General features: G+C 39.9%; 7 protein-coding genes and 3 non-coding genes across 10 annotated transcripts; 5 read left to right on the top strand and 5 right to left on the bottom strand.

Moving 5' to 3' along the window:
• Positions 1–339: 339 nt before the first annotated feature.
• Positions 340–878, top strand: PKNH_0402400 (small nuclear ribonucleoprotein Sm D2, putative; the record flags this gene model as incomplete). The annotated part of the gene is made up of 2 exons (XM_002257814.1): positions 340–474; positions 708–878. 2 exons carry the CDS (start codon positions 340–342, stop codon positions 876–878), a joined length of 306 nt encoding a protein of 101 aa, XP_002257850.1.
• A 1,563-nt stretch (positions 879–2,441) lies between these two features.
• On the top strand, positions 2,442–7,952 carry PKNH_0402300 (patatin-like phospholipase, putative; the record flags this gene model as incomplete). Its single annotated transcript, XM_039113850.1, has 1 exon — positions 2,442–7,952. The coding sequence occupies one exon, from the start codon at positions 2,442–2,444 to the stop codon at positions 7,950–7,952; it is 5,511 nt and encodes a 1,836-aa protein (XP_038969462.1).
• Positions 7,953–8,998: 1,046 nt separating this feature from the next.
• On the bottom strand, positions 8,999–10,684 carry PKNH_0402200 (pre-mRNA-processing protein 45, putative; the record flags this gene model as incomplete). The annotated part of the gene is made up of 2 exons (XM_002257812.1): positions 8,999–10,517; positions 10,668–10,684. 2 exons carry the CDS (start codon positions 10,682–10,684, stop codon positions 8,999–9,001), a joined length of 1,536 nt encoding a protein of 511 aa, XP_002257848.1.
• Positions 10,685–12,424: 1,740 nt separating this feature from the next.
• PKNH_0402100 lies at positions 12,425–13,063 on the bottom strand. Its single transcript, XR_005506370.1, has one exon. It is a non-coding gene; the product is annotated as a ribonuclease P (non-coding RNA).
• Positions 13,064–13,522: 459 nt separating this feature from the next.
• PKNH_0402000 lies at positions 13,523–13,680 on the bottom strand. The gene has a single exon (XR_005506369.1). It is a non-coding gene; the product is annotated as a Plasmodium RNA of unknown function RUF2 (non-coding RNA).
• A 260-nt stretch (positions 13,681–13,940) lies between these two features.
• On the bottom strand, positions 13,941–14,016 carry PKNH_0401900. Its single transcript, XR_005506368.1, has one exon. It is a non-coding gene; the product is annotated as a small nucleolar RNA snoR01 (small nucleolar RNA).
• A 1,688-nt stretch (positions 14,017–15,704) lies between these two features.
• PKNH_0401800 (uncharacterized protein) lies at positions 15,705–17,066 on the top strand (the record flags this gene model as incomplete). Its single annotated transcript, XM_002257811.1, has 1 exon — positions 15,705–17,066. One exon carries the CDS (start codon positions 15,705–15,707, stop codon positions 17,064–17,066), a length of 1,362 nt encoding a protein of 453 aa, XP_002257847.1.
• Positions 17,067–18,462: 1,396 nt separating this feature from the next.
• Positions 18,463–19,313, top strand: PKNH_0401700 (40S ribosomal protein S30, putative; the record flags this gene model as incomplete). The annotated part of the gene is made up of 2 exons (XM_002257810.1): positions 18,463–18,466; positions 19,141–19,313. The coding sequence occupies 2 exons, from the start codon at positions 18,463–18,465 to the stop codon at positions 19,311–19,313; spliced, it is 177 nt and encodes a 58-aa protein (XP_002257846.1).
• A 533-nt stretch (positions 19,314–19,846) lies between these two features.
• PKNH_0401600 (conserved Plasmodium protein, unknown function) lies at positions 19,847–20,275 on the bottom strand (the record flags this gene model as incomplete). The annotated part of the gene is made up of 1 exon (XM_002257809.1): positions 19,847–20,275. The coding sequence occupies one exon, from the start codon at positions 20,273–20,275 to the stop codon at positions 19,847–19,849; it is 429 nt and encodes a 142-aa protein (XP_002257845.1).
• Positions 20,276–21,268: 993 nt separating this feature from the next.
• On the top strand, positions 21,269–21,968 carry PKNH_0401500 (ribosome associated membrane protein RAMP4, putative; the record flags this gene model as incomplete). Its single annotated transcript, XM_002257808.1, has 3 exons — positions 21,269–21,370; positions 21,635–21,791; positions 21,919–21,968. 3 exons carry the CDS (start codon positions 21,269–21,271, stop codon positions 21,966–21,968), a joined length of 309 nt encoding a protein of 102 aa, XP_002257844.1.
• Positions 21,969–22,626: the final 658 nt, after the last annotated feature.

Here is a 22,626-nt window from a genome sequence, read left to right as displayed (position 1 = left end):
GTGTGATTATAAAGGTGGTGAGAAGTTGAACAGGCTAATTGGCTGCGTCTGGAGTGGAATACATTTGAGCATCCGATGGAAGGGATCAACAGACTCTCATGGTGCTCGATAAATGAGCGAAAATTTGTTAGTGTGAAAAATTGTTGAGTATATATATTTTTTTTTCGCGATCCCCTTTTGCAGATTGTCCAAAAGGCTTATGCCCAGTGTATACGAAAAAAAGGAGCGAACCTTCTCGCATACCCGACTGAACAGGCACACTGATACATTTTCTCCTCATTTTGGGAAGATTTAAACTGTCCAGGGGCGCATTTTGGAGAAACTTTTTTTATTGAAAAAATGAAGACCGAAACGACAGTGGAGGAAAACAGGGACAATCCAGAGGATGGCCCTTTGGGACTTTTGTCCGAGTGCGTCAAGGACAATGCACAGGTTTTAATTAACTGCCGTAATAATAGGAAACTTCTGGCGCGGGTAAGAAAATCAGAACTCAAAAGAAATTGCGTCTCCACCTGAGCACCTTTTTCGCCCATTTTGTGTGTGTAAATAATGATGCCTACCAAATTCGCCTGACCTGTTCATACAATTTGGTGGATTTGATGACCCACGGTAGAGCGGACATTTGAGTGTACCCCCATACGTATGAGGAAAGCACCTTTGAATGACTCATCTGCACGAATACCATTTTACGAATTCCCTTCCTCTAGGTTAAGGCGTTTGATAGGCACTGTAATTTGCTACTGACCGAAGTTCGAGAAATTTGGGTGGAAGTGGTGAAGGACAAAAAGAAGAAGAAAAAAATTAACAAGGACAGATACATCAGCATACTCTTTTTAAGGGGAGACTCCGTTATTTTAATTTTGAGAAATCCTAAGTGAAGATTAAGAAGGAAGAGAAGATTAGCAACCGTGAGGTGACGCAAAGCGTATATCAGACAAAAAAAAAAAAAAAAAAAAAAAAAAAACCAAAATTAATTTTTTTTTTTTTCCAATTTGGCTTTTTTTTTTTTTTTTTTTTTTTTTTTTTTTTGTCTGATATACCTTTTGCAACTGTGAAAACCCTGTTCGATACACCTCCACCTTTGAATTAAAAAGAAAAAGAAAAAGTTTTCTTGTTTTTTTCTGCTTAAACTGGGAATCCAATGAATTGGTTTTTATGTGTACATGTGTCATGTTAGCTAAGGGCGCAAATGCATCATAGGAATGTATGCTACACAAATGTATACGATTTTACGTGTCACACGTTCCTTGTTTTGCCCTCTTCACTTCTTCCCTTTGTGCTTCCTTTTGTGTGACTTCCCTTTTTTTCTGGTGAATACAGCAGCTCGAAGGAGGACCTTCTGCCTTTAAGTTTAGCGCATTTCGCGTGTGTGCCTTTGTATGTGCACATTTATTTTTATGCCAGTCCCCCCTTGGCAACATATTCTACATGTTGCGATCTTTGGGACATTCGCCTTATCGCCGGTTTTAATTCTGCACATGTAGGCATATAGGCGGATGTGCACATATGGTCTATGCTTTATGCGCACATGCCTATGCGTACCTTCCTACATGTATACTCTTTTAAATTGAGCGAACATACCCCATTTAATGGAAAAAAGTGTAGCCACCCTAACTATGCGCGCGGCACCACCTTTTATCAATTTTTAAAGATTAACAGTTTGAAGAAGAAAAAAAAGAAAAAAAAAAATGGAACAGTTCTATTGGCAATTTTGCAATTTTCTTTCTTTGTACCCACGAAAGGAATTAAGAGTTTAAAGCAGGAAGACCTTGACTGGCGATGTCAATACGAGGGTGTACCCCAATTTGATGTATAAGGTAGCAGAGCTAAAATCACGCGCTATCTACATTTTTTTTTTTTTTTCCTGCGTGCAAAATAAAAACATTTAAGCATACATACAGCAGCCCGAGGAATGTCAGTGCCTTTTTTTTTTTTTTTTTTTTCTTCTTCTTCTTCTTCTTCTTCTTCTTCCTTACGTGCTATTGCCTAGGTCGAATGATCTATTCAGTAACTCCCTTGTGTGCACGAGAATAACGAATCGAAGTACACAGGGGGGAGGACTTATAGAGGCGCCTGTGAATTATTTCTCCATGTAATCATTCGAAGAAAGTTCATTGTGGGACAGCCTTTGTGTATCAGCCGTTCCCAGGGATCACTGGCCTTCACGCGGCGAACGAGACGGAAACGCATGGCTAGGCGAAGGACTACACCTTTCTTAAAGATGAGATAGCGCAGAATTCTTTTCCTTCTCCACGAAGCACATCGCGCTTAGTGGCTAAAGTACACTAAGAGGCAGCAAAGATTGAGGAGAGGGTGAGAGAAAAAAAAACTTAGCATAGCAGGTTTTAGCGAGTTCAATATAGTACGGCGAGGAAAATCCATTTAAGGGGTGGAGTCAGAGGGAGCACGTAAGTGTATGGATTCGCAAGAATCCCACTTAAATGGGTAACTCCAATAGGAGGGAGACGACTAAGAAGGAAGATGAAGAGGAAGATGATTTAGTGAAGGTGGGTGAGGAGGAGCCAGGGGAGAGTGGTGGAAAAGACGATTCAAAAGATTGTAGCGGGAGAGTGGAAGTGAAGGGTAGAGGACTGCTGGACGAGAGTCTAATCAACATCTTCTTCTATGAGAACTACTTCAAGAATTTCTTTAATTTACACGAGATTAACAAGTACGTTTTTACGGCGAATAGCACCAAGGGAGGATATGAGATCGAGGGTGGTGGTGAGGACAAAGAGGATACAAGTGAAGAAACTTCAAAAATTAGGAATAACAAGAAGATCGAAGAAATGACCCTCTACAATAATAGGTACATTGTGAACTTCCTAGACGATACGATAAAATCTAAAATTGAGATAGCCAACTTTATTTCTTTTTATTTTTTTTTTCAAAGTGTGAAGAATAAGGGGGTGACCGATTCCGTAAGGAGGAAGGACCTGTCCGATATTAACTACATATATAGGAAGGTTAGGAAGTCGAAGAGGTATATTGCGTCTAACCAGATGCATACTTGCATCAGGAATTATTTGTACCACATTGATAGGAGGAAATTTCCTATTTGGAATGATTCCGTGGGGTGTGAGAGATCGAGCGGAAAGGATGTACTTAAGAATGTGGGGGTAGGAGAAATAGCTGAGGAGGTAAGACGGAGAAGTGACATGGGAGACTCGGATACCTTGAAGGAGATGGAGCCGCAGAGAAGTCTGAAGGGAATCCTCCGTGAAGTGAAAAAGGGGCAAAGTGGCAAAACGAAAGGGGAGGGATGCCCGAGCAAATGGAAAAAGAATGTACCCCACAGGGTGAAGATAGAAGAAGACAAAGTTACATTTCGTCGGAAGAGCACCTTGGGTAGGAAATACGAAGAGGCCTTTTCTTTGTACAATACAGGCAAAAATTATCGTCGTGCGAGGAGGGGGGGGATGGGCGATGTGGAGGGAAAGAGGAAGGATAGGGAGGAACCTGGTGAGAAGGAAAAACTTGAAGAGGAACCCGAAGATGATGCGCACCTACGCGGGCATGTCGATGGGATACAGTTAAGTAAGGACGGACATGTGTCTGGGAATGGTCTGGACACTCCACTGAAGAGCGAAATGGGAAAAAGAAAAAGCGACAACTCTTCCTACGCAGTGTATATTAAAAAGACCCTTTCGAAGGTATTCAATAGATACGAAATAAATAGATACGGATTGGTGAGGAAGAAAAAGAAGAAAGGAAATGTGTTCTTGGGACATCTACTTAAGGAGCAAATGAACATGGGGATTTCTTTCTCCCCAGCGGGTTTGTTAATACCATACCACTTAGGTGTGAGCAGTTTGTTAATAGAAAAGAACATACTTAACATACATACGAGTATAGCGGGTTCATCAGCAGGTAGCATCTGTGCCTGTTGTTTGGGTATCGGCTTGAGTGTAGACAAATGTTTTTTTCTAATTGAAAATATTATTAGTAATGTATACAAGAATGGGTGTTACCAGAAACTGCAAAATATGTTGAACGTGGAGCTGAACAAGTACCTTTACGCAGGTAGCTACAACTTTTTAAACAGAAGAAATGGAAGTGTCTTTGTAGGTGTCACACAGATACTGCCCTACTACAAGAGATTGAATATAACAAGATTTTACGATGACAGTGATCTCATCAACGCAGTGATCGCCTCGTGTAACATTCCCATGTATTTGTCGAATAATATTTTTGTAAACTTTAGAAATAAAAAGTGCATTGATGGATTATTCAGCACGAAGAAGAAGGATTTTGGGTGTCCCAACACGAAGACGGATCGTATAGTGAAGGTTTCTCCCTTTGATTCCGACTATGTGGGTATTGAAAACAAAAACAACAGTGTTATTAGTCCCCACATGGTTAAGTATAGACACTTGATTTTCCTGTTTCTGTGTGTGAAGAATTTATTTCACCGAGTGGTGGACAACGTATGGGTGGAGAAGGATTACGCATTTCTGATTCAGCGATTGAAAAGGATTATGGATTTAAGGATTTTCTCCTGGGGGGAGTTTTTGCGTGATTACTTCTGCACCCCGGGGGGGGGAGGGGCACTTATCACGGTTAGCATGGATAGAGGTACTGATGTAGGCGATTCAGGTGGTCTGGAGATTCCTTGCGAGGCGGGTTCCTCCGAACTGATCCACCGCCTGGAGGTGAAGCTTAACCGTTTCCGATGCACACGTGGGAATGCCTCCGCTAAGGAGATTTTCCTGAGGGTGAACCGGGAGGCCCTTGCCCAGTTCGATCGGCACAACTGCAAGTATACCAATTTTTACAACTTCTCCGTGACGCTAATAAATGTGATGAGCGCCTATTTTGAGGAGAACTTCTTCCCCAGCAGGAGATTGAAGGGGGTAGTTCTGGGGGTGTTGCGGGCCGATGGGGAAGGCACAGCAGGAGAGGCGAACGGAGAGGCGAACGGAGCGACGAACGGAGAGAAGAATAGAGAGAAGAATAGAGAGAAGAATGGAGAGGACGCTGAACTGGAAAGCATTTACCTCCTACTGGAGAAGGAAAAATTGCTGAGAATGGAGGAGTACATACGATTTCACCCCAAGTTGGAGAGTGAAGTCATTTTGTTTTTTTTCAAGGAGCATTTCGCCAACGAAAGCATCTTACGGCTGGAAAAGAGGTTCTTAAAGAGGAGCATCCACGAGTTAGTAGATGCACTGAAGGATATTTGTTTTGTTGATTGTGTAGAGAGGTGTGTGCGCCGGTTAGTTTGCTTCAGTCGTAACGCTGAGAAGGATGATGGGAAATCGGTTTTGTCTGGCTCGAGGGGGGAGCCCCTAGCAGGGGAGTTCCAACCACGCGTGAGAGCGATCACCCATTATTTGAAGCATATCCAGATTTATAAGAACTTCATTTACATACTGAACGAAATAAAAGCGGCTAACGGAAGAGTAGTTAAGGTTAGCGAGCACAACTATTACACTTTCATGTGTCTGAACGGGGAGGACATAAACGATTCTTACCTCTTTTTGTACCTCTACCTGTATGCCAATTTATGCCATCGGGTGTTGTTCGCCCGTACGGAGGGGGGGAAAGACGGCGTAGGAAGGGGTAATAACTGTCTCTGTGGGTTATCTGGCTCCAAGGCGCGAGGAAGAATGTCCCCCCCGACTGAAGGCAACAATTGTGGTGAAGGAACTCCGGGGGGTTACATACCCAGAGGAGATAACCATTTGGAAGAGCATATGATGCAGAAGAAAGATTCGGTGGCGAATTTAAGTGACGAGTCGCGAGCAGTGAGCTTAACGAAGAGATTCACGGAGTTGTGGTCGGTGAGGAGGCGCAGTGGAGAAATAGAAACGCTTGACGAGGAGAAGGAAAAGTATAAGATGCAGAACTCTACGGAGAATTGTCATGCAAGTCATGTTGATCTGTTTATGAGAAAAAGGGAAGAACTAGAAGTAGGTGGAGAACCCCAACTGAACTGTTCCGATAAAAATAAATTTGAGAAAGGCCTTCCTGAGGTGCTGAAGAATTTGCTCCTTTTTAACCATGATTGTGGATTCATTAACAGAGTGGACGAATTTGTGAAGACGAATGAGAATAAAATAACTATGATGAATGAGCAGCGTAGAAGTGAAATTTGCTCGCACTTGTATGAAATTGATGAGCTGTACAAAGAGATGTTATTTTTGCAGAGATTTGTTTTTTCTATTAATTTTTCCGATCAGACAAAGTATAAGTTTCTGCGAAAGGGGAGTAACGGCAAAGTGGAGGGAAGTAAATGTGGAGGCTGCACGAAGGAAGAGTTAGTAGGGCAAATGTCAGCAAGGAAAGAACGAGTGAGGATGACAGGTTGTCATAGAACAGGAAGAGAGGGAGTAGAAAGAACAATCTGCACAAGTATTGAAGAAATGTTCGTTTATGGCTCGATGGAGAGGAAAATCTCCAATGTTGAGATGGTTACTACAGAGATGATTGATAATAAATTAACGGAAGACATGCAGAAGGTATCTTTAAAAAGTGAAGATGACTGGACAAGGAGAAGAAGAGGATCTGATATCTTTCCGGAGGGGCGCTCTCCTCAACAAATGCGGAATGAAGTGTCGATGCATGATGATTCTCCTGATAATTTTGTTGACGATGTAGAGACGAGTATAGATAAAAAATTATATGATAATGATAGAACGTATTTTGTAAAGAATGTTTTTTCCATGAGGAAGTTACTTAAGATGGCATTTGAAGGAGCAGATGACAAAGTGATAAGGAAGATTTACGACCTAGGTCGCAGTGACACTTACCTGTGGTTATACATCGAGTATTTGAATGTGTGCATTTTTTGCTTTAGGAAGGTGTATCTTTTATATGTGAAGTTAGTTTCTGTTTTCGCTTCTTTGCTTGGGATTACGAATTTAAGCAAGAGAAGAAGGAGGATGAGGAATGACGGAGGTTCCGCTATGCTCAGTTCGGTGGATAAGTTTATCCTTTACGTTAACGGAAGAGCGTTCAACATGTTCGAACTGTGCAATTTTGTTTATGTGTGTTTAGGGGGAGGGGTGGGATCATTAGGTAGTGTAGCAGGAGGGGAAGGTTCATCGCAGATGAATTTGGTACAAGCAGTGGGTGATGTGGGTGATGTGGGGGAGGAGCTTACGCGGGACGCCTTTCGAAGGAAGTGGTCCTCTGGGTACACTGTTCACGTGGACAGGGGGGGAGAGGGGAAGAAGTTGAAGGCGAAACGGGAACCGACGGAAGAGCAGGAGGACGAGGACAGTGCTTCGGGTACGACATTAGCTAAGCGTGAGAGACAACAAATCCCTGAGGGGACATTGGCCCATCACCATCTGGAGGATGCTCAAGGGGTGGATGGAAAGGTGTGCCATGAACATCAGTCGTCTAGGAAGTGTAAACGGGGGAGTGAGTACCTCAAGGGGAAGGGGAAAGGGAAAGGAAAAGAAAAAGAAGAACGAAGTGGAAATTGTCAAATCAGAAATCCCAGCGGAGACGAGAAGGAGAATCAAGCCCACCGGAGTAGGAACACTGGAAGAGTAATGAGGGGCTTCCACCCAAATAGAGTCTCCAAGACGAAGCAAAAGAAAGGTAATCAAAGGGATGGAAAGGAAAGAAAACCAAGAAGTATAAGTCTACCGATAGATCTTCACAAAACCGTTTTGAAAATGCGCCATTTGAGGGGGAAAATAAAATTAAATGAAAACATTATTGATGGGATTAATAGGGAGATACTGATTGGCACTCCATACGAGCACATTTACACGCACTCGAATTTTTGGATATACTCCTCGTCAGATGAGAGTGATGGAAGGAATCCTTGCGACAATGGGTTTTATCTGAACAGTGGAGACGCCACGGATTCGTGCTTCGATTCTGTGTTTGACGACCTGTTGGATGAGGCGGATGGCTTCTCCAAGATTTCGAGTTTTTTCCGAACATTCAGGAACATGGACGGTAATTTAGGTCTCTCGGGTTACTTCGGCTTTTGAAGGGTTGTAATGGGACCGCTGGTACTGGTCGTATGCACCCCTCCTGATGTCCCCGTAGATGCCTTTATTGGAGCATGAAGGGAGGGTGGTTGTTCCACCTTCGCACATACAATTGGTAACTCGCATGTGGTGTGTTGTCATATCCCTCTACAGATAGGAATCTTCCTACGTTGTGCTTTCCATTTGAGATACTCCCCGTGCAAATTCCCTTTGACGCATTCCTTCGACGCATTCCTTCGACGTAGCGAACCCCATTATGCCGTACCTTTCTTCACATCTTTGTTCCTTTTGTTTTGTCGTTCATATTTGCATGCCGTTTTTCGTTCCATTTGGCGACTTCGGCACTTCACACATCGATATACCTCCTCCGCCATGTGGCTTTTTTTTTTTTTTTTTTTCTTTTTTCTTTCTTTTTTTTTTGTATATTTGTATCCTTGTAATGCTAACCATCGGTAAGATTTTGTCTATTCATTTATCCTTTTAAGGCGTTTATTTTTTTTGGTACCGAGATGATGAGATGACTTAGCGGTGGAGTGTTATCCTTACGGATCAAACAACGCTTGAAGTGGTGGAGACATAAACACGCATCGCTTCTACCAATGCGTGAGCGTATGGAACGTATGGAACGTATGGAACGTATGGAACGTATGGAACGTATGGAACGTATGGAACGTATGAAGCGTGTAGAACGGAAATTGATCGCCGGTATGTTTGGCATGCGAGTGCACATGGATAATTATTTTTGCAGTCTCCCGTGGTTGGTTTGATCAGGGGGTAACTGCCACAAATGGTGTGGGTTGGGGGGAATAAACGTAAAAAATAAAAAATTGAAAAAAAGCAAAGGAGAGGGAAAAAAAAAAAAAAAAAGAGAGGGACACGAAAAAAAAAAAATGCGCACGTGTATGGGTACGTCGCTCGGGAAGACAAACGAAGTGAAGCAAAATGTGGATTCTAAAAGGAAGTAGAGTAAAACAACAGAATGTAGATACGATGTTAGATCATTATTCCATCATCCTATCATCCCGCTCGATGATGCTATTAGGATGCTACTTCTTCTTGGCCTGGGAGAGCAGGCTGTCCAAGCCGAAGGGGTCGGAGATGTCCTTGATAAATTTGACCGGCTCGGAGGAACTCTGCGTGGTCTCCATCTTTTGCAAAGTCTTCTTCACCCGTTCGTTGGAGAATTTGTAAATATTATTACTCTGTTTTGCGTTGAACAGAGAGGTATCGTAAATCTGGTACAGTTCATCATCGTTGGCCGAGAGTTGATTCTTTCCATCATCATTCTGGTTGTTTATATTGAAAAGGCTAACATCGTGTATGTTGTTGTTTTTACTGACATTGACTTTGTTGAGAGCAAGTTGTTCTTCAATGAGTCTATTTTCATAATTTTTCATTTTTTTTAAATTCTTTTCGATTCGGTAATCTCTTTCTATTTCTCTTTTTCTTTCGTTGATAATGGAGCTGCTCTGTGTTTGTGCAAGTCCTTTTTCTTTTCTTGCTTGTATGGCTAGATTTCGTAAAACGTTTTCTTTTTCCTCTTTTTCTTTTAATTTTTTCTGCTTAATAATACTATTCCTCATTTTTATTTCTTCTCTAGCTTTTTTCTCCGCCACATAGAGGTACTCACTTAGGTGTGCAAAGTTTTCATTAACCTCTACTTGGTTTAGTTTCTTATTATCACTCTGGATACGTTTATCCAGGGGAATATTGTATCCTTTATTATTTTTCCAGTTGGACACACAGGGAGGGATTTTCCAATTATCTTCCTCTTCTTTGTTTATTTTTCTCGTAGGTGACCTTAACAAAGGATAGTCTGGAGAGTTTTTCACATTCGGCAATTTCTTATGTTTAAATTTAGATACGTCTAAGGGGTCCACAGTTTTATGAACCACCTTGATAATTCTTTCTTCTAAATTTGCATTTAGCTTATTTTGCGGAATATATCTGAAGAATTTATCTTCTTTTTTATTTGCTATACTTTTATTTAACTTTTCATGTAACATTTGTTCAATACTTTTTCTCGTGTTATTTATAATTTCTTTTTCTTCTTCTTCATTTGGTTTGGAAATGGCTAGTTCATTGAATTTTTCTTCTTTATCTTTTGGATCTGACAGAATTTTTTTTTTTCTTATCTTTTGGATATTTTCATTTGGTTCGATTTCTTCTATTTCTTTGTTATATATGTGTATATCCTCGCTTATGAGGTTGTCGTATTTTACGTTGTTATCTTCGTCTAGGTATTTTAGCACTATGTTCCTTTGGGCACCTTTTCCCCCTCCGGCACCTTCTGGAAGGCCCAGATTGTTTGGGTACTGGTTCACGTGGATTTCCGGGTAGGCTCCTCCTCCCTGGAAGTCGTCGTTGCAGGTGATTCTCAGGTACTTCCTCTTTAGATACTCGTAGCATTGGTTCTTCCCATCAGTTCTGTTTCCGTGGCTCTTCTTCCCCTCATGCCTACTTCCATCGTTGCTACTTCGGTCGTTCCTAGTTTCACTGTCCCTACTTCCGTCTTCTTCCCCATCGGCGTACTCATAGGGCCTTCTCTTTGGCTTAGGCAAATTTCTGAAAAAGAAGGAAAGGAAGATATGAAAATTATGTAGTCAAACGACTGATGCGCTTGTTGGCTGAGCGCTCATCCTGTGGAATATCCGAGGCACGTTATTTTTATTATGTATCTGTCTCGAAGTACACCCTCTTGTACTCCGTTTTTACCTCAAAAAGTCGGTCATTTGTCAACGTCGAGGGGGGGGAAATATTCGGCTAGTGCCTCTTCTTGAAGAAAAATTGGTTTACTCCCCCATCTAGCGTCAACTACTTCAGGTTGATCTGTGGCGTGATGGGGGGAAGGACAATCCCAGTTGGTGTTGTTTTCTATCAGCTGGTGTTACCTAGCTCTTTTTTGTTTCGTTTCAGTTTTTTCAACTTCGCGTTGTTCCTCTCTTTGGGATATGGGCTCTCGCACAGGATGGCATTCAAGATGCAGTAGTAGGGAAAAGGATTTTTTTTTTTTTTTTTTTTTTTTTTTTTTTTTTTTTCTTTAACCATCCCTTTAAGGAAGAATGGCGATAAATTGCTGACAGTCAAAAAGGAGCTCATAAAGTATGAAGCGTGCCGGAGTAACTACTTTAGGTGTTAATGTTTGCGCGCTAAAGTTGCCAGTTAACATTGCGCATTTATTTTGTGATTAGGGATGCGTAGATGTTTATATGTCGTACGTGGTAAGAGAAGGACTGAGATGACCAACAGCGGGGGGCATCAGTTCCTTCTCCCCCCCTTTTTTGTTTTAGGAAAATATCCCCGGAAAAAAAGCAAACTATCAGAAGCTCACGTCCCTTCAATGATTGGTAAAAATGGCGCGAGATATTTTTTACAGCCCTTTGGATTTGCGATGCAGTGGACGGAGATTTATTTTTTTTTTATTCTTATTTATTTATTTATTTATTTATTTATTTTATTTTATTTATTTTTTTCTTCTTCCCTCCATCTTTACCTGTTAAGTTTTACATTCGATATTTTGTTGGGACTGGTCAAATCCTGGTCGCTTTTTTTTTTTTTTTTTTTTTTTTTTTTATCACTTTTTGATTTGTAGCTTGGACTTTACATTTCGTTTGTTATTCATTTTTTGTTTTATTTTATTTTTTATTTTATGTTTTTTTTTTCCTGCTTTGTCAGCTGAGCATGCTTAACATATTTTCATCAACGTGGGGTTATATTTCCCCCAACGGGGAAGGACAAAATGCCTTTTTTTTTTGATGGCCGTCCCCTCCTTTATGTCGCCATTCTTCCTTTACAGGTAGACGTAAACATATAAACACAGGGAATTTTGTCATTCCCCTTTTTTGTAATGCGTGTTAAAATATGTTACTATGTATATGTGGGCGTGCCCTGGTCCTAGTTACTGAATTCATGTGTGTATATGTATATAGCACACGTTCAGTTCGATTGTTTACAAATTAATAAAAAAATGGGGCAAATAGACGGGGGGTGAAATCATTTTGGATTATAAAATAGATGGAAAAGACATACATATGCAATATGATGGGGTAAAAGAGGGAAACAAAAAAAAAGAAAAAAAAAAAAATTAGAGGCATTCTATACCCCCTTCCCCCGCAGAAGTGCCACCTGCAATGACATTGTATCATGTGTGCAGTTCTTACGAGGTATATTTCGGGGGAAGTGCCAAAATAACGTTGTGAAATATGTTTGCATGGTGCGAGCATGAAGGGATGGGTATATCTATTTATGTGCGTGTACGTTGAGGGTGTAACATGCCCACTCTGCGTTTCTAATTGCTTTGTCTTTGCGTCCTAGTGGTAGCTGCTCTCTGTACAAATATCCGACTGCTCGGGTTGCCATTTTTTTTTTTTTTTTTTTTGTACTTTCCCTTTTTTCCTGTCTGTTCCCCTGTACGAATGAATTTACGAGTAGTCTGAATTGGGTTATTTCTCGGAAGTGTCCAAAAGTGTTGACCGTTTCTTCTGTTCCAAGGAGGTGGGAACGGGGGGAAAAAGCTCCCCCACTACACACACATACATGGAAAGAGGAAGGTACACAATTAGGACGATCGAAAAATCTCAAAAATCGAACTCAATTGCGTATACTTGCTTATTAGCTTTTTCAAAACCATACACTGGTCTTCTCCTTTCCCCTTCCAGGAAAAAGAGAAAGGGAACAGACCAAAAATGTATGATTGGGATTTCTGGTAGCTAATTAATACTTTTTCAATATTTTTTTTCTCAAAAAAAGTTTAAAGAAGAATTCGCAAGGAATGAAACAAAAAAGGGGAGAAAAATCAAACCATGTGGGAACAAAATTTTAGACAAACATTGTAACCACATGTTTGGTCCTTTTCCCTCTTTGTGTCTTCTTTATTGGCAGCATCTCAGACCTTCCTTCCTGTTATGAAAAAATTACACAACATAGGGATAAAGCGGAATGTAAAGAAAGGGAGAAAAAAAGAAAAAAAAAAAAAAAAAAAAAAGTACAGAAACTTTTTACATTTCTTTCCTTTTCCTTTTTTTTTTTTTTTTTTTTTTTTTCCCTTTCTTTTTCCACCCCATTTTGTGTATGTATATTTGCAGGATGTTTTGAGCTTAAACTCATTCGGCACATTCGGGGCGAAGTGTAGATGCGGGGAAAAAGGAAAGAGGCGTCCCTGGGTAGTGGGGTATTTTTACACAACAGGATTGTTCTGTGGTGGGCCTTCCATATTATAAATATTTAGTATTACACAGTGTCTTTTCCATTTTGGCTAATTTCTCTTAGATACCTTTACACGAAATTTTTTTTTTTTTTTTTTTATAAACTCAAATTTGCCTATGCGATTTTCTGGAACGCGGGTCTAGGAATCTCAAAAAGGCGGGCTTTCTCTTATCTCTGTGCGCCCGCCTACAACGGCGGCATTAATTCTCCAACGGGACACACTGTTTAGGGAGAGTAAAAAAAAAAAAAGAAAAAAATGTAAAAATATGCACATATGTAGATGCTTTGCACCCTCCCATGTTCAAAATGTACCGATTGTACACATTGTGGTGCGCCGCCGGCATCACGCAAAGCGATGGTGCTTTTTTCTCTGTGATATATATGGATTGACATTTCTAAAATTAAAAATTTAAAAAGCCACCGTATATACATTTGTTATATGAACAGATTTGAAGCTAATATTTTTGGACATATTTTTTGGAAAAAAATATTCACAATAATAACTCTTCGAATCGTTCAATGGTTTTTTTTTTTTTTTTTTAAAAAGTGTAATTTGGTTTAATAAATTGGCGGCGCATACTTGTGTTTTTATAGTGAGGTTTTCTCCCCCTGGGGGGAAGAGGAACTCTTTTTTCATGTTGCTTTGTGCAAAGCAGTGGGGAGTGAATCTTTGTCAGGTATGGCAGGGAAAATACCGACCTCCGTATCTCCCTCCCCCGCACCGGCGGTATCCCTCATATGGAGGAAATACACAAAATGTAACTCCTTCTTTTGTAAGCAAAAGGTATCAGATCTTCTTAGAGGATTAAACAATCATTTGATTATAAAATCAAAATCTTTCAACAAGGTATTCTCATCATTTGTATTTATGCAGAAGGGTCACGAGTGGTGTGCGGGGGCGAATATTCGTTTGTTTTTCCCCTCATGAGGAACTCTTTCTTAGCATAGCGCTCTCTCCCTTTCTCACTTTCCCATTACCTTACGTGTGGCAATCCCGCTTAACTGTTCATTCGGATATCCTTTCTTCCATTTTGGTTATTCAAACGGTCATTTGCTCGCGCACAGCATACGCAAAAAAGCAAGTATGGAAAAGGGCCCATAAAAAAACGAACGTACAAGCACTCACAAAACAAACCCGCAAACGCGGAACAAATCGTTCATCAAAGAAACTGTTCCATGTTTAAAAACTGATTTTGAAAAAAAAAAAAAAAAAATTACGTAAACGGAAAAAATAATTATATACCATCGTAAACTATTTAAACAATTAAAAAAAAAAAAAAACGAAACGGAACGAAAACCATTTTAAAACGAAAAAAAAAAAAAAAAAAAAAAAGCTGAAAAAGCCTCCCTTTTTTTATGTGACAAATTTTTTATACATATTGCTACCTGGCTAAGGGGTTCCGAAAAAAAAAAAAATATACCACTAAGAGAACCCCCTTACATCCCCAACCTTTTCGTATGTTCAACCGGCCTTTCCCCACCCCCAGAAAAATGAATTATGGACGAAATGCTCATTTTAGGATATAATTCGCGGTGGATACAAAGTGGGGGCATAAATTTTTAGCGCTCTCCCATCATGTTAGAGTTATATTATGTTTGGTGGAACAGTCTATTGGTATATCGCTTTACGAGTATGACGCTAAGTTGTGTTTGCGGCGTTGCACCACACAACCGGGGGGAGTAACCCCCAAAAAAAGGTTTGATCTACCTTCATAATATGAATATATGTTGCTTATGTCTCCCCCCCCCAAAAAAAAAGCACCCTTCCCTTGTACACACTTTCCCCTGAACTGGTATAGTAGTTTTCCCATCGGTTAATTGGAAGGGCAGATGGGGTATTTCTTCCAAGGGGGTTACTCTTCGTGAAGTATGCAGTTAGCCAAAATGTAGCCATTTTTTTTTTTTTTTTTTTTTTTGTAGCTAGCTATTTAAAAAAAGTGCGAGTAAAAAATGTGATAAATCGTTTTGTCATTGATCTGAGGGGGTGTACCTACAGGTGGTGACGCATGTAGGTACGTACACATGGGGATACACAAAATGAGTCCACATTTTTAGTTGATAGGGAAAGTCCTCTTAAGCATGGGGAAGGACACATAATTGTAATATTTTCGAATGTCGTAAATTATGTGCTTTTTTTTTTTTTTATCAAATAGGCTCAATAAGTTATTTATTTATTTTATTTTATTTTTTATTTTTTTTTGTACTTTTATTTATTTTTGTCTGTCTTGATACGTGCAGTACATCATTCTGTATAATTTTCTCACGAACTTGTTATCTCCTTCGGATGAACATTACGCTGTAAAGAAATAGCGAAAGGTCTATCCGATTGAGTTGCGCATAACTTGAGTTTGTTTCACCTCGTGCCATCTTATCGTTTGTATGCTTCGCAAAGGTTGAGCAAAGAGATTCGATCTTACGACAGGAAAAGCAGCAAGGCACACGTACATGTGTGCATAGTGGCGTAATTATAAATATACGTAGGTGTGGGTATAAGTACAACTGCAGGAGAGGCAAACCACCCCTTAGCCGTATCTTACAGCACTCGAAATGGACGGGAAGAAGTACGACATCCTGCTGCTTGGCAGCACGGGGTACACCGGGCAAATGGTATTGGAGTATTTTTTGAAAAACTACCAAGGGAGAATCTCCAGTGGAGAGGTAAAACTTCTGTGCGCAGTAAGAAGTACAAAAAAAATTAGCGACATTTTGTCAATAATGAAAGAAAAGGAAGGTGTAACGTGTAGTGAAAAGATTGACACAAAACAATGCGATGTTGGTAACTACGATTCCATTTTAAGTTGTTGCCGTATGTGCAAAGTGGTCATCAGTACAGTGGGTCCCTATGCGACATACGGGTATAATATTGTTAAGGCGTGTGTGGAAGCGAATTGTCACTACGTAGACGTATGTGGTGAGCATACGTTCATGTTGAACATATACAAGGAGTTCAACGAAATTGCCAAGAAAAAAAAACTGAAAATTGTTCACAGCGCATCGTTCATTTCAGCCATTAGCGATTTGGGAACATTTATAATTCAAGAGGAATTTTTAAAAAGGTACAAACAGCCATGTCCATATATTCGCATAAGGCTTTCCGCGGAAGGCAGTGAGTTCAGAACGGTGGGGAAAACCACCATAAAAAGTTTTTTGCAATTCAAGAAGGATGTCCAAAATGGTTATAATGAGCATTACTTGTGTGACAATAAATATGACAAAGTGGTGAATGATGAGGCAAGTTCCTATTTATTAAAAAAGCAAAAAAAAGAAAAATCGTTTTTCGACTATGAAGAGGAATTTGGATACTGCTTTGGGACAAATTATTCTCCAGCAGAAGAAGGCTACGTTTTGTGGTCAAATTATTTGCTTAATTATAAGTATGGGAAGAACCTAATTGTCAGTTATCAGCAATACGACGCGCACTTGACAACCCCCATGTACGTTTTAGGTAAAATAGTATCTACCGTGAAGAAGATGTTTAATAGTGTAATGGCGTTTGCACTGAGTCCATTTGGTTTGAATAACTATTTGGCGGAGAAGTACGTTGACTGGCTGCACACGGTAAAGACGGCGACTGAGTTGAGGAAGGCCTTTTGGTCGTGTGCGGTGGTTGGGCAATCCTACGTCGGGGAAGGGAATTCTTCAGAGGACGAGAAAGGGAGAAAGGATCCTGGAAATGGTGCCCATGCGAACAGCGAGAAGCAGGAGCGGAAGATCTTCCTCCACTTGAGTGGAAAGAATGAAGACCCAGGATATCTCCTAAGCGCGAAAATTATTTCGGAATCTGGGCTTTCGCTATTGGAGTCTACGTTACCTGACACCTTTGGAGTTGTTTCCGTGTCGGTTGGCCTCGGCCAAACTGTGGTGGAGCGACTTCGAAAGGCATCGGTCGGCATGCGCATTGAGGTGTGAACATAGGTGACATGATAATACCATGTGTACACATTAAGCGGATCAATAAAGTTAGGATGTGGTTACCATCCTAGGCATGTGTAATCATTTGGTCACACAATTTGTACGTACCCACCCGTCTGCTTAACCTGCATTTTGCTTCGCCTTTTTTTATGTAAATCGAAATGTTCTTTTTTTCTTTTTTTGGTAAAAAATATGGCAAAATATGATTTGTTCGCTGGGCGCAAAAAGAAGTGCCATTTTTTTTTTTTTTTTTTTTTTTTTTTCCTCCCGAAAATAGTACATAAACAGTGTTGTTGTAGCCGAGAAATTCGCCTTTTGAATTTGTTTGTTTTTATGGCGAGCCATTTTTGCCGCATTCGGAATTGGCCAATCGAATAATCCTATTGCAAAATGGCAATCAGGAAACCATCACCACCCTCTCTCCTTTTTTATTTGTTCCTTTTCATTTTGTGAATTAAAAAATGTCGTTGAAAATGCTTAAAGGGGTGGTTGTTAAAATGGGATGAAAGAAAAAAAAAAAGAAATGTGCGCCCCTTTGTGTTCTTATCCTGTCAGGTATGGCTCACTACGGAATTGAATAACATCCTTGCGTTGGTGGAGATGGAAGCGTTTGAAGCATAGGAGTGAAAAATCTGTCATTTTATTTTTCTAGTTGTATAGTTCGTGTAACTTTTATAATTTTTTTTTTTTTTTTTGTCCTTTGGGTTTCCACTAGCAGTGCCCTGGCATACGCTTTTTTTTTTTTTTTTTTTTTTGGAAAAAATGGGAAATCCCATGTTTAAATAAGCAAGTCGCACTGATGGTGCTACAAAGCACCCGACAGATGCAACGCGGGGGTTAATGAAAAATTGCTAATGGTATGCGCAGCCTTCTGAGGAATTTCAAAAAAATGGCACTACCCACCTTTGTTTTTGTAGATACCGGAACGGAATACGCAGAAAGTTCGAAGCGGCGAAATGAAACCGCAAAGGGGAATCCGTTACTCCTATTGCGATGAAAAAAAAGGCGCAAAAAAAAAAATAATAAAATAATAAATAATAAAATCCCTAGAGAAAGGAAAAGAAACCCCGTTTTGGCTTCCCCCTATATATATTAAATTACTCTTACTTTATTTTTTTATTTTTTCTTCTCTTTTTTTTTTTTTTTTTTTTTCATTCTGCATTAGAAATGTAAGCCAAGTAAAAAAAAAAAAAAAAATATAATTTTCAACTTTGCGTAACTTACCACATTTGTTAAAAAAAGCAAAACGGAAATCTTGACCATTATAGTGAAAATTACTTTTTTGCAAGTGAAGCAGCAGTTACTACTTACCTCACCTTACGGAAGATTTGAATTTAACTCCAAAGAGGAGATACACGATTTAAGATAAGAGAAGCGCCAATTGAAAGAAAAAATGGGTAAGCATACATTTTATTTTTAAGAGGCGAAATGTAGCTTTTCTGAGGGCCAAGAGCTGCGCACAGAACGCATTGCGGGAGATGTACCAATGTGGGATATACACGTGCGCGCAAAGCAGAAATGCTTGTATGTTCCTAACGAAGCATTGAGTTATGGAACGTTGAGGAGCGCTAAGCAGCTTCGTAATTCGAGGAAGTCATTTTCTGCTATGTGTGGGGAAGGTGATTTCCACGACGATTTAGCCCCCCTTTGTGTATATATTTTTGTGTTGCCCCGCCTGGTGACCCCGTCAGAGGCTTTAGCCAGATGGGGTGGACTAGAATGAGGAATGGGATTAACCGTTGACTATTTTTTCAACCCCCTTACGTTAAATGTGCGCAAGATTATGCCACATGTGCAATGCTTCTTTTTTCCATTTTATCGGATAATCGTATCGTTGCTTTGATTTCCTAAAGTGTCGTTTTTTACAAAGTTGGCGCAACGGGATGTATCACCGCATCTGCAGGCATTCGTTGTGCAGTGGAGGGAGGCATTATACGTGCCGCTTACCGTTCATTATACATACCGCTTGCCGTTCATTATACATACCGCTGCCTTTCATTATACATACCGCTTGTCGATCATTTTACACATATGCACCCGGTTGTTAATCTCCCTCACCTCCCCCCCATAGGAAAGGTACACGGATCATTAGCTCGTGCGGGAAAGGTCAAGAACCAAACGCCCAAGGTCCCCAAGGTGTCCAAGAGGAAAAAGTTGACTGGAAGGGCAAAGAAGAGACAACTATATAACAGAAGATTTTCCGATGGAACAGGAAGGAAGAAGGGACCCAATTCGAAATTATAAACATGTCTAGCAGTACGTGTCACGGTCGCTAGTCGTGTTTGTAATTCGTTGGAGTGTAATTGCCGTTTTATTACCATTAAGGAATTTTTTTTTTTTTTTTTTTTTTTTTTTCTCACTGAACGTGAAAAGTTGAGCTAATTGGAGGATAGCTTTTCCGCAATGGATATTATAGGTCCATTAGGGGGGAAAATGTTATCTCTTTATATCTATTTTATTTTTCATTTTTTTAACACATTTTTGCATTTCCGGAGAGGAAGTAGTTCGGAGTAGGCATCCGAGGAGATGTCCTAATTGATACCTGGACAGAGAAACGAACTTGATGAATGACACTTGAACGGGATTTTTACGAAATGTTACGTTGTATCATCCCTGATGTGAGAAAAAAAAGCGAAAATGGGTTACCATTTTGCGGTTAAGCTGTGATAACACATATTTTGATTAAACGGAGAGTAGGGGAGAGTGTTATAAAAGTTGTAGTATAATATTTATGCAGCGATTGCTGTTGATTTCTCTGTTCAGTGAATGGGAATGCCTCAGTTTTCCAATTTTTTTCTTTTCCTTTCCATTTCGAGCAAATTCTTGCGCTCTCGCTCCTTGGCTTCTTCCACTTCACTGTTGCCGTTACCTTCGTTCGCCTTGTTGTAAAAATGCAAAGCCAGGACAGCAGCAAGAAGAATATAAAAATTGACCGAAAAAAATGTGATGTTTTTTTCAAAGGCTAGAAAGCTCCACATGTCGCCATCTCTGTCGTTTGTTTTGTGTTCCGAGTTTTGTTTCTTTTGGTGAGTTGCCTCTTGTTTGGGTGCTACTCTCTCGTCCTCTTCCTTTCTGCGTGTGCAGTAGGAGCAGCGGCTATGCGACGAGGAGCCAATAAAATAAGTGGACTTGAAGTGGGTAGGTTTGCTTAAAAAAAATGTTGTTCCGAGGAGCTTTACTTTGGGCATGCGCCTGATGATTATCATGTTTCTGTGTTGCAGTACGGGGGGCTAATGGTGGAAAACCCGAGGCAAAAGCGGATGTGCGTGCTTTCGTTTATACGATTTGTGTGAAGCGGTTATTCGAACTTAGGCGCTTCTCCTACCTATGTGCCTTTTTTTTTTTTTAAAATACGGCGAAAGGATGAAGTGCGCGCAGATTGAAGGGGTGGCCCAAAATTGCGTGAACATCTTGGAGAGGGCAATAACCCCACTTGTGTGTATTTCTGGGTGGTAGTGGTGTACGTACTTCTACGAGGGCTTCGAACAGAAGGTTACTGACTTGTGTGAGAAGAAAAAAAAAAAAAAAAAAAAAAATCCACCACAGGCACTTTACATTTTCTGACTGAATAATCACTTAAGGGAAGGATAATAAAGAAAAAAAAAAAAAATTAAATATGTTATGTGAATGGAAATGTACTCTTACATATTGAAAGAAATACGAGGTGGGGGATCAGCAAAGTTGCGCATATACATGTAGCTGTATGTATGTACTTGTTTAACTGCTTGCATGTAATAGGTGAGCTGACGGGGTAGGCGCCCTCTCTTGGGGGGCAAAACAGAAATGTGCGAAAGAGCAAAAAAAAAAAAAAAAGAAAAAAAAAAAGAAAAAAAAAAGAAAAAAAAAAAAAAAAGAAAGGAAAAAAAGAAAAAAAGGAGGGCAATAAAATCATCTAATCGAAGGTGGTGTCAAACGTGACCAAAGTTGTTCACTTGAGTTTACTCAACAGGTGGTTGCTTTGCGTGGTTAATTATTTATGCGAAGTATGCAATCTTTTTTTTTTTTTTTTTTTTTTTTTTTTTATCAACAGTACGTACAAGTAAAAATTACGCGTCCTTATTCGTGATTAAGCAAATAGTGTACATTTGTACTTTTGCGCGTTTGTGCATTTTTATTATTATACGCTTTTATATATTTGCATTTTTGTGCATGTGACCCTTTTGAGCATATGGCCATATTAAACGCATACCTGCCTTCATATGGATAACCTTCAAGACTTCGTGAAAAACCTTAAGGAAAAAAGCCTTTACAAGTCGTTCAAAAAAGTCCATAAGAAGTACAAGTCTCGTTTTTTAAACAAGGTATGAGGAGAGAGGAACCGAGGAGGCCCAAAAGGAGGAGGGGAAATAAAAAGGAAAAATAGGAAAATGGACGAAGGAGAAACAACATAAATAATGTTAACCCACTGACACCCCTCCCCCCTCCTACTGTTTGCATATATAATTTTATCTTCGCTAGGAATGTTAAGCAACGCATACGTGCTGGCAATGAATGCTACACGCGTATGTTACATTTGTATGTCTACCCATTTTGTATACCTCCTTTCGCTTTCTTCCCACGCATAGATGGCTAGTAACAGAAAAATAAGCCAAAAGGTTGACGCCTTTGATAACAACATAACACAGCGAGGCAACGTGCCGACCTCATTGGTGAAGAAGGGAAAGAAACATCCTGTGGGGCCCATACTTCTTGTAATTTTCATTTTTGTGGTTATTGGATCCGGTAAGACGGGATGGAAAACCTACCTGTGAGTTTAGACGCATGAGTAAAAATACATATGTCTGCACAACATCATTTTTTTTTTTTTTTTTTTTTTTTTCTTCTTCCCATTCCCCATACCCACACGCAGTTTTTATCCAAATTTTGAGCATGATACAAAAGTCGAAAACGTTTGACTGAAGTTAGCCATTTTTTTTTTTTTTTTAAACGTTGGTACTCTTCTCATTTTTGTGAAATAGAAGGAAGAGCACCAGGATGATGTTGATAACCCGTATTACGGTAGAAGCAGTTTTCTACTTTGCGATGCGTCTTGGAGGTATTTTTTAGGACCCCAGAAAGGGGGATAGATGGGAAAAAAAAAAAAAAAATAAGGTAACTGAAAAGGAGAAAAACTGTAAAGTTCGAAAGCTCAAAGGTGTATGTGTAAACGTACGCCTTCGAATTTTTCCTTTTTTTTTTTTTTTTTTTTTTTTTATTTTCTTTTTTTCCCACCTGAGTATCAACTTTTAAAACAATTGTGTACGTTTCTCCCCCGCTTTGTAATTATTTTTTTTTCATTTTTTTAACCAGTTCCATAAAACGTTTTTCTACCCTCCCAGATGATGTGCACCTTCCCTGGCTGCCAGTTGTGTATAATTTTGTATCAATTCGAATATCCCCTGCTGGTATAACGTTGCTACTTGATGATGTTTTTTTGGGGGCATTTTCAGATTGGGTGCGCTGATTGTGGAGATATCTGTGTACAAAGTGGTGGGATTTTTAGCATTTTCCATCTGCCTTCGATGGGTGAAGTGGGAGAAAGATGAGGAAATTATAGTGGGCTTTCCATAACGTCTTC

The sequence above is a fragment of the Plasmodium knowlesi genome, assembly GCF_000006355.2.
Source record: "Plasmodium knowlesi strain H genome assembly, chromosome: 4".
NCBI classification, from domain to species: Eukaryota; Apicomplexa; class Aconoidasida; order Haemosporida; family Plasmodiidae; genus Plasmodium; species Plasmodium knowlesi.
Note: the sequence above shows the minus strand (reverse complement) of the source record. Positions and strands in the feature narration are given on the sequence as shown.